The sequence below is a fragment of the Osmia bicornis genome, unplaced genomic scaffold (assembly GCF_907164935.1).
Source record: "Osmia bicornis bicornis unplaced genomic scaffold, iOsmBic2.1, whole genome shotgun sequence".
NCBI lineage: Eukaryota > Metazoa > Arthropoda > Insecta > Hymenoptera > Megachilidae > Osmia > Osmia bicornis.
The window spans coordinates 1-11,561 of NW_025791433.1; the positions used below are offsets into that span (position 1 = coordinate 1).

General features: G+C 42.3%; 1 protein-coding gene across 1 annotated transcript; it reads right to left on the bottom strand.

The window, feature by feature from the left end:
* Positions 1-3,558: 3,558 nt before the first annotated feature.
* LOC123989167 lies at positions 3,559-6,669 on the bottom strand. Its single transcript, XM_046289845.1, has one exon. The coding sequence runs from the start codon at positions 6,667-6,669 to the stop codon at positions 3,559-3,561; it is 3,111 nt and encodes a 1,036-aa protein (XP_046145801.1).
* Positions 6,670-11,561: the final 4,892 nt, after the last annotated feature.

Below are 11,561 nucleotides of genomic sequence, written 5' to 3' on the forward strand. Positions count from 1 at the left end.
CCCACGAGTAGGTCGGATCCTAGGTCCGCCCAGGCAGAGCCGCCTTACCTGGGTAAGGCAGATACACCCGGGGGATCGCCAGGTACCCCGGGGTTGGTCGCTAGCGACAGGTGCACCCATCAGCCACCCCTGGTGCTAACTCCAGGGGCACCCTCCTCACCGCGTGCCGCAGCATGGGGCTAGGGATTTTTGAAGAGATTGTCATCCTCGCAGGCCGGCCGGTTAAGGCAAGCCTCCCGTTCCAGCGAAACGTGACCACTGGATTACGGTATAATTGCTAGGGCACTCCGGGTTCGCTACCCGCACCCGACCGCCACGCAGCCTGGCCCCTGGAGAACTGAACCACGCTGCAGCCACCTTGTCGCCTCTCCGACCCAGGCCTAACGGCAAGGGAGGCCCTGCCAGGATCCGTAGATCCCACCGGCATCGCCCCGGGTCATCTGCGAGGCTACTTCGACAGCAGCAAACGCCCCCCTTTCAGTCGCCTTGTACGACAGGCAGGGGTTACCGTGTCTGTATTCTATCCCCCAGTCACAGTGGAGGTTTTGATGGGTTTTCCTTCCCTTGGTGTTTGGTCCGCGGGAGCTATCTTATTTCACTCCTACCCTCCATGCACTCCGAAAAGTGCATGGCGAGCATTCCCCTATCCGCCACCTGGGGACGCGCCAAGTCGGGGTATCACCTCCCCGCCCAGCCAGTACACTTGGCCAGGTCCGTGGGTCCCCCTGAAACCTTTTTTTTTTTTTTTGGTTCACTTGGGAGAGAAAATGCAATTGCGCACGCGCGGGTCAGTTCCCCTTTTCGTCTATTCGGCTAGAGGGGACCCGGACAGTGCGGGACTCATGTCCGCCCTGAAGGGGCAGCCTGGCGCCTGTGAGGTGAGGGCAACCCCAAAGAGGCAACGCCAGAAAGGGGCAACCTGGCATCCCAACCCTTAAGGGTTGAGTTTAGCCCAAGAGTAGGCCACAGCCCTGAAGAGGCGACCTAGATGGGCAGCCCAGCGTGGGCACTCCCGAGGCTGGACATACTACCCACTAAAACCTCTCCCCTAACGTGTGCCGCCGGCACCTTTTCACTAGTTAGAATTCATAAAGGAATACCAGCGTATAGCCACAACGACGCTTCGGCACTTCAACGCATTTCGCGTTATTGCGGCCGCCCGCAAAAACGCCATGCGCTAACCTGTACGGTAAGGCACAGGATTTTTCTTCGGCCACGACCAGGAACCGCAGCTCCTGATCAACGGGTGGTCGTGCCGTGTGTTCACCTGTTTTAACAGGGCTTGCTCTTCAGCACAGCCAGGGCCCGGGGCGAGTCCTTTCCCCGGTTGACTGTGCCACATCTTGGTAGGCTGCAATCCTCGATGACCTGTCCCATACATACTTTACAAACACACACACACGCTCATGACAAGCATAGCGCTTCGAGTAGCGCTTCGAATGCCCCAAATATGCAACGATAAATAATGAATAAATAATGAGTAAAGAATAAGTGAATAAATAAATGAATAAATAAATGAGTGAATGAATAAATAAATAATGAATAATGAATAGGAATTAATAAGCACATGAAGCCCATGAATAGAATAGAGGAGCCCATACATTCAATAACAGCTGTCATAATAAGCATACTAAACATACTAAACATACTAAAACTGGTTAAATCAAATCACAAATACAACGGGAAATAAATATATATATGCATCTAATGCATCTAATGCAATAGAGCAGTTAATGAATAGTTAACAGTAAAAGAAACAGTAAGCAATATGAGAACGTGAGAAACTGTGAAGTAAACATAAGTAGTATTGCACGCAAGCAGGCAAGCGAGCATATGTAAACTGTACCTAAGCAAATGACCAACAAAACCTCCAAAACCTAAAACGTCAAACATACATACATACAGCCGAGCAGCCAAGTAGCAGAAGAGGAATATTTAACATTCAACACTAGCGCACAATATAATCACATAAAATTAAACTCAAGATAAACCATAAATTTGAGATGAAATAAACCAAGGATGTGAACCGTAAAGTAAAATAAAGTCGCCAGACAGATAGCAAATAGCAAGCCAGCCATGAGAGAAGAGAAGCAATCATAACATAACATAGAATGCTACTAATTATTATCAGAGGTAAAGGTAAATAAGGTACAGTATAAAATATAGAATATAGGGTATAACCAGAAAGTAAGCTGGGAAGAAAATAAATAGGTGAGCTTAATGTAATACTAATAATTGAAACCATTCATTGAAACTATTAAGTTGCTTAAATTTACTTGCAGGAACATTTACGCGACCACAACCTCAACGTGGTTGGCAAGCGAACATGATGGAGTACAATCAATGATCAAATGAAGGCAATAAAAAACAATTAGAAATTATTGCGAGCAAATCATTAATAAGGATAAGTAGCAACATATACCTCATAATGAGAATAATAGGAAGAGACAGAACAGTTAACATCAGAAATTAACCATAGTATTAAATGTAAAATGTAACATAATCCTAGTCTATTTGCAGGAAGCCCTAACGCCAGCCAATGGAAGTGGAGGTAGAGTGTAATTAACGGATAACAGGAGAAGAGAATACCCATCTGATATAATATGGGGAGCACATGAGACCTAAGTCGGCATAAACCATAAGGCAGATCAAACAATTCAAATAGTCGTAAATTGAGTAGATTAGATTGTTACTGGATTATAATACCGCTCCGATAAGTGTGGTATTAATATTAATACTGATACAGATAAGTCGATGCAATACAGCGCGTGGTGAAAACTAATCAATAATAAACCCCACATACAACCTGTTCAGGAATGATGGAAATCCTGGATGGATTGCGCTGGGAAAGAATTTTACGCTTACTGGTTCGGGTTTCACAAATTGATTTATTTGAGTCACTGATAAAATGAAATGAACACGCTGATCTGACAATTAGTGTTTGAGCAAACAATACAAATGTGTGATCGTTGCGATGATCCGCTTTGAATTTTACACGTGAGAAAATGAACCGTCTGAATGAGTTTCAAATTACAATGATTCGTCGTGAATAATGATTTTACATGAGTCGAGACATATAGATTATTATTTTGATCTGTCACCTGGTCTGTGGTAACTGAACAATGCTTTTACAAATTGCGAACAGCGAGCTTCTCAGCGCCGTTAATTATATTAATTCAGCCCGCTGCTGTGATAATGCCCATGAGCGTGTGCGTGATCGGCACGTGGTTGGCGGCTCACGTGTACAATGAATTATGTGTAAAGGAACAATACCTATTGATCCAGTAGCTTGCACAGGTGCTGTGGATCGTGATCTCTTCACTGAGCGTGGTTGGTGATTTTCACAGATGAACTGCACTTGAACAATTTGAGTTGAGCGGAAACAGATTTGCACGTGTGATTCGCGGTGATCGATGATCAATAATGGCGTCGTTGCGCGCGAGCCGGCGAGAAGACCCCTGCTCACGCGTTACCTAGATGGTCGACTCCCGATCGATAAATCGATCGACCGTGAGCGCCATCATGGCTGAGCGGATTCTCAAACATTTCCGCCCGCCATCAGCAACTCGTTGATGATGTTTCTGCAGAGGTGAGCTCAGCTTGATGGTGAACAGGCAGGATGACAAGCTTGGTGATCGGTCTGACGAGAGTCGTGGTTGCAGTCTTCACGGTTGCAACCCTGGTGAGGGCATCCTTGCCGGGGTGAACTTCGGTCACTCTTGCGAGTGGCCACTTGCTCGGTGGAAGATGCTCGTTCGTGAGCAGCACCAACGAGCCTGTCTTGATGTCGTTCGATGGGTGATGCCACTTTGAGATTGATTGAAGTCTCTGCAGGTAGTGTCGAGACCACTGAGACCAGAAGTGTTGAACCCTCTGCTGGATCAGTTGCCATTTCGACAATCTACCTGGTGAGACGTCGAGCAGTGATGGTTCTGGTATCGTGTTGAGCGCTGAACCGATGAGGAAGTGTCCTGGGGTGAGCGCAGAAATGTCGTCGGGATCGTCACTGAGCGGCTCCAATGGTCTTGAGTTGAGCACCGCTTCGATCTGTGTGAGGAGAGTGGAAAACTCTTCGAATGTTAGTAAGAGCTCACCAATTGTTCTCCTGAGATGGTACTTGATTGATTTCACCACAGCTTCCCATTTTCCTCCCATGTGAGGAGCAGCTGGTGGGTTGAACATCCATTGAGTGCTGTCAGCTGACAGAATCGATGCGATCTGTCGGTGCTCCTGTGAACTTGACGTGAACAGGCGTTTGAGCTCTGCCTGTGCTCCAATGAAATTTGTACCACAGTCAGAGTACAACTTGTGAGCGATCCCTCTTCGTGATGAGAATCTTCTGTAGGCTGCCAGAAATCCCTCGGTTGAGTAATCGCTGACAACCTCGAGGTGAACAGCTGATGAGGAGAAACATCCGAACACGCAGATCCATCCCTTGATTGTTTTCGAGCCTCTTCCCTTTGAATTTTTCATTGTGATTGGTCCTGCATAATCGACACCGGTGTGAGCGAATGGTCGTGATGGTGTGACTCGACAGAGAGGTAGTTGACCCATCATCTGACGAGCACGAATCCCCCTCTGACGAGCACACACGACACATCTCAAAATGTGAGATTTTACAGGAGCTCTGCCACCGATGATCCAGTACCGTTGTCGAATGTATGCGAGCGTGAGCTGCGTTCCTCCGTGAAATGTTCGCTTGTGAGCATCTTCAATGATGATCTTCGACAGGTGAGCGTCCCGTGGGAGGATCGCTGGATGTTTTTCATCCCTGCTGAGCGCTGTGTTTGTGAGTCTTCCTCCTACTCGTATTGTTCCCTGCGAATCGATGAAGGCGGTGAGGCGACTGAAGGGGTGAGTTGCAGGTAGGGTTGAGCCTGAGTTGAGCGTCTTGATTTCGCTGGTGAAATACAAGTGTTGAGTCGCGTGAATCCAGAAGAGCTGCGCCTTCTCCATGTCGCAGGATGGTATGATGATCACAGGAGGAGTTTCGAGCTTTCTCTTAAGCCGTGAGGCAAACCTGAAACAAAGTGCAGTCAGTCTATACAGCTTAATAAGAGATGAATATTTGTAAATGAGATCCCAATGATAACTTAGCTTTTGAGCTGAAGCAAAGAGTGAGACATTGGGTCTCACTTCGAGCTCGCTGGTTAAAGTTGAGAATTCCCTTTGCTCTGGCCAATGATCTTGATTTCGAGCCATCCATGGGGGACCTTTCCACCAAAGCTCGAATCGTTGAAGTTGATCTGTCGAAATGCCTCGGGAAGCACAGTCGGCTGGATTAGAAGTACCTGGAACATGCCTCCAATGCGCATTTGGAGTGAGTTCTTGAATTTGAATGACTCTGTTCCGAACATAATCCTTCCAACGTGATGCTTGCGATTTGATCCATATGAGCGAAACTTGAGAATCCGTCCACAGGTGCGTTGCCTTGATTTTTACCTTGAGCGTTGATTGAACATATTTTGTGAGTTTTGCCAATAGGAGTGCTGCAGACAACTCCAATCTTGGTATTGTGAGCCTCTTCAGTGGTGCAACCTTTGTCTTAGAGCAGACAAGTGACGTCATTGAGTCGTTGGACGGAGAGCTGACAGTGATATAAATCACTGCTGCCATGGCAAGTTGAGAAGCATCAGAGAACCCATGAATTTCTACAATTGAATTGCTCCATGTGTTGAACCATCTTGGGATCGATAGCTTGGCCAAGCTGTTGAGATCTTCTCTGATGATGAACCATCGTGATACAATTTGAGACGGTAATGGATCGTCCCAATTGATTTTGTGTAGCCAGAGTTCTTGTAATAGCATTTTTGCTCGTACTATTACCGGTGAGACGAAACCTAATGGATCAAATATCCGAGCCACTTCGGACAATACGAGGCGTTTTGAGCACTTACTTGGTTGATCTGTGATCGTGGATGAAAAGCCAAAATTGTCGGTTTGAGGCATCCATTGAATTCCGAGTAATTTGGTAGTGCAGTCGTCAAATGATATGGGAGCTGACGATTGTGTGGATGACGAAACAGCCCGTAGAAGATCTGGGTGAGTCGCATGCCATTTTGCGAGTGGAAATCCGCCCGCGTTGCACAATGCAATCAGCTGTTGAGCGACCTCCACAAGTTCCGAAATTGAGTCTGCTCCTCCAAAGATATCGTCCACATATCTGCCATGTGTGAGCGAGGGCGTTGCCAGAGGGAATCGATGACCCTCATCGTGAACAAGTTGCATGAGTGCTCGTGTCGCCAGGAAGGGAGCCGCCTTTGTACCGTACGTGACAGTTGTGAGCTGGTAAGGGATGACATTGCGGTCTGCATCGATCCAAAGGATTCGCTGGAGATCCCAATCATCCTTGTGAACTGCTACCTGGCGATACATTTTTGTGATGTCTGTGGCAAAAATGTGGTGATAATGGCGAAGCCAAATTAGAACATCTGTAACATTCAAGAGCAGATTAGCACCAGTATGCATTAAATCGTTGACTGATTTGCCTGATGTCGTAGCCTTTGATCCGTTGAATACAACCCTGAGCTTCGTTGTTGAACTGTCGAGACGTAGAACTCCATGGTGAGGCAGATAATATGGTTGAAGATGAGCAGAGGTCTGAGGTGTTGAACCGTCAGAAGAGACCCTCAACCCTCCTGATGCCGGAGCATCATGTGCCAAGGTCATCTCCCCATCAGGCCCAACGTTCTCAGCCTCTCTTGATGAGATTCGTTGGTGATCTGGAGCCTTTCCTGAGCTGGCGATGATCGTCCCGATGAGCTTTTGTCGGGTACCTCCAATGATTCCTTGGAGCTCTCCATTTCACTCCACTTGTCTGAGGGCTTCGTTGGATGAGCCATGGGTGATCAGAGGTGAGCAAGTTGATTAGGCTTGGTGAGCGTTTGGTGAGCAGTGGTCTTCTTTATCGACTGGTGAGTCGGTCTTCTGAGCGCCACCTTGTGAGTGGCGAGAGTGTCAGTGAATTTGAATGGAAGAGAAATGCCAAGATGGCCGACTACCGAAACCGTTACGAACACGAGACAAAGACTTGAGACGAACAATGATCAATGAGCAATTTTTGTGAAAACCGAGTCCAGCAAGGGCGCAATCCGGCTCGAAGGACCAAATGTTCAGGAATGATGGAAATCCTGGATGGATTGCGCTGGGAAAGAATTTTACACTTACTGGTTCGGGTTTCACAAATTGATTTATTTGAGTCACGTTTAAAATGAAATAAACAAGATGATCTGACAATTGATGGTGAACCGTACACTGATCCGCTTTGAATTTTACATGGAAGAAAATGAATCGTCTGAGCGGGCTTTCAATTACAAAGATTCGTCGTGAATGATGATTTTACATGAGTCGAGACATATAGATTATTGATCAACGATCACCACAGCAAACCACGTGTTCACTAGTTCTGATCAGTTAAGTGTGCTCAAGTGCAAATCATCGCTCAGAATTCGATCATCGACGCTCAAACCGACCTCAGGAATCAGCAGCTACCGTGCAAAGCCGCAGGATTGCGAAAGGTACCGATCATTTACAATAAATTCATTGAATACGTGAGCCGCCAACCACGTGTCGATCAAGCACGAGATCACGGGCATTATCACAGCAGCGGGCTGAATTAATATAATTAACGGCGCTGAGAAGCTCACCTTTCAAAATTGTAAAAGCATTGTTCATGTAACACCAAGCAGGTGACAGATCAAATCAATAATCTATATGTCTCGACTCATGTAAAATCATCATTCACGACGAATCTTTGTAATTGAAAGCCCGCTCAGACGATTCATTTTCTTCCATGTAAAATTCAAAGCGGATCAGTGTACGGTTCACCATCAATTGTCAGATCATCTTGTTTATTTCATTTTAAACGTGACTCAAATAAATCAATTTGTGAAACCCGAACCAGTAAGTGTAAAATTCTTTCCCAGCGCAATCCATCCAGGATTTCCATCATTCCTGAACACAACCATATTACTACTAAATCATAATATAAAGGTACAAGAAAACTAAACTACGCTACAATAGATCAAAGTTACTATGAACATATGTGTATATATAATATGTAACGAAAACACTCCAAATATAATCAATTTAATAAGTATACCGATGTAGATAATTAATTAAACTCCTCATACCATAGTCAGTTTAAATGATGCAGTTCCATTAAACCCCCTTTAATACCAATTAATAGAAAAGGCATATAGGTGCTAAACCAAGCCCGACACTTCTATAAGAAAGTCATATGAGATTCACGGTCAAGAAATTCAAAGAATTTAAGGAGCCATAACGCATATATGTATGTATAGAAATCCATAAAGACATTGTATCATGCAGGACGGACTACTGCAGCGTATGTCTCTCTGAGCACCAGCCGTATTAACCAATACTGAACTAACACTTTCCAAATCAGAATCAAAATCAGAATCGGAATTGTAATTAAGAAAGGGTAATTAATGTACAAAAGATTGCATAATGTACCGTAAGTATTCAAAACACACAGATTCACAACTGTCACAGCTGCACTAAAATTGAATTAATCATAGTATGCAAAACATTATCCTGAGGGGGGGTACGAAGAGCTACAAAAGAGCAGTGAATAATATTATAGGAATATGGAACGTAAAACGTAACACTCAATTGAAGAAGAAGTCACTGAAACATGTCAAGTGACCAAGAATAAAAATAAGAAAAGAATAAGGACAGTGAATAGTGAACGACGAACAATAAACCAATAAACCAATAAACCAATGTCGTTACACGTCATTCATATCTAAATTGCTAAAGGATATATGATACATCTTATAGTCTACAATTAATTGACAATGCCTGGGAGCCCAAAAAACCCCCGAAAGCTTTGAAACAATGCATGATACTACAAGAGGAACTAAGGAGCTAAGAACTAAGAAACAAGAAACCAGAATGAGAATCAAACCCACCCTTAAAATATGCAAAGGGATTATAAACGCAATATACGCATATGATATAAACTCATTAATCCTTCCAATCCAGATAGACTCTTCTAAATTCCATAATACAAGACTCATTAAACTAAATCAAATAAATATAACCGCAAATATAATGGCATATATAATCATCACAGATATAACCACAGCTATAATCACAGCAGGTAAAATAAAGCAGACACATATTAATAATCTGTATCAAGTAATTTAATTCAATGAAATTCGATATGCCATATGCCATTGTTAATTACTCTGTACATTTACTTACTATATTATAATAATATAATGGAATAGAAAGTTAGGAAGTTATATAATAATAATGTAATACAATACAATTTAATACAGAATACTGGTTAAGTATAGCCTAACATAGCTAACTAATATAGCTGAATAACTAGACACAATCCAAGGTCTAAAATAATAATATTATAATATAACATATAATATATTCAATGCCTAAAATCGTCACAGATTGAACGCAGGCTGAACGCAATTGAACGTAGATTGAACGTAGCTTGGATGTAATAACATTAATAACATAAATAAAATAATACAATATGATCATGGTATAATACAATACATTAACAATACTATAATACAATATAACATAATACAGCATGTAATATATAATATATAATAGTAAGTAATATAAATGCACCGAATGCATAAAATGCACAAAACGGAGCTAATGATACCACATTAACAAATACACTGCAATTACACTACAATGCAATACCTCCGAGCGTAGCACATTAGTACGCGCACTGTCACAGCAATCACACCCACACGAATAAATACAAAATTTAAATTAGAAAATTCAAACTTCAATAATTTCAATAAATTCAATTCAATTAACACTAGAAAGACTGAAACTTAGTATATACCTATATTGCCCCAAAGCAGTCAAAATGACTGCATTGTAAAAGAATAACTAATGTGGAAAGAAATTTGTTTAAAATTAATTTTTAATATTTCTTATACTATTTACAGTCATATAGCAAGTTATTAGTAAGTATTAACAATCAATGATCCTCCTTCCCCCCTGAAGTAGGTTATCGCGCATTCAAGGGGAATGAGGTACGTGGGCAGGGCTGGCATAAAGATTCGAATAACAAGTCACGTACAAGTGACGGTAATCAAAAAATATATAAACTGTTATGCGAATTCGGAGCCGATCTGGTCATATCAGAAATTTACTCAATGCAATAATAAAAGTCATTTGATTATTATTTAAAATTTTGCAAGTAGTCAAAATGACTGCCTTAGGCAATACAGGTATAACACATATATATACCGGAAATGAAAGAGGGGGGGGAGGCAACTACAATGATTAATAAACGCATTTATATGGTGTACAAAAAGTCACAAAATTCTAAGAAGCTGTATCATTCTATACACAATTGTTTTTCTAATTGAAATTGAAAAGCAGTCAAAATGACTGCCTTAGGCAATCTAGTGTTAATTAATTAATTCAGTTCAATTGACACTTATCACTTAACACTTCGTATCACATCACATCATAGATGACCGATGACCATGTCAACGTCAACTAAGATAGGAAACCGGGCGAAGTAAAATAAAGAGCGCGACCATAAACCATAAAGAACACAGATACCTAGTGTTCGAATTCTCTAGTCCACCACCATAATGATTGTCGACCATCAAATTAACTACCAAATCATCAAATTAATCAACTAATTATACAGAATATATAAACGTTCAAATACGAAAAGCGGAAATAAAAGCGAAAATACTTCAACTACTTTCAATAAATCACCGCGATGAAAACCAGAAGTAAGGTACCTACGAAAGATAACGATAGCAAAACACATCGTAATAAGTAAAGCATGCAATACTGCCCGAAGATAAGCCGTAAAGCTATTCCTAGTCGGTAACCAACCGCAGCACCAGAGATATTACCAACCGCAAATATTCCATCCACCACATAATACCCGGCCGCTGGCTCCGTAACGGTTCCGTAACGGTTATCCACAGACCAATTATCTGCCACGCAGCAATTACCTACCGTGCGCCAGTTACCCGGTACACACAGTTATGGATTGCAAAACCATCCATCGTGCAGCCGCGCAATCCTAGGAATCCATACTTACCATCAAACTTAGCATCAAAGATAAGTCTGATATACAGTACTTTCACGAAGGTATAAAGCACACGAACATCAAATTAAGCTTCCAGACAGATCAAGATGGAGGATAAATCAGTTAGTAAAATCAAGACAACGGTTATTTATTATATATAAATATGAATCATACATTTGTAATAGGGTGGAATGAAATAAATATAAATTACATATAAATTACGAATTACAAACAATAAGGAAAAATAAAATGAAATCAAATGAATCAACCCGAATAAGATCCACAGATTGCGCAGATTGCAGGACACACTGTATTACTACATATCGCGCCGCAGAAAACAGATTATACAAAACAACAGAACAACAGAATCAACGGAATCAGGAATCGCCACAGAACGAAGGGCCGAATAAATAAATAGAATAAAACATTTAACTTAGACAAAATCAACCAGTAAAGTCAAACAACGTCAACAACGCATGCGATCAGGAAAGTCCCGTGAGTC

Coding starts and splice junctions, on each gene's coding strand:
- LOC123989167 (XM_046289845.1), bottom strand. CDS start 6,669: ATGACCTTGGCACATGATGCTCCGGCATCAGGAGGGTTGAGGGTCTCT.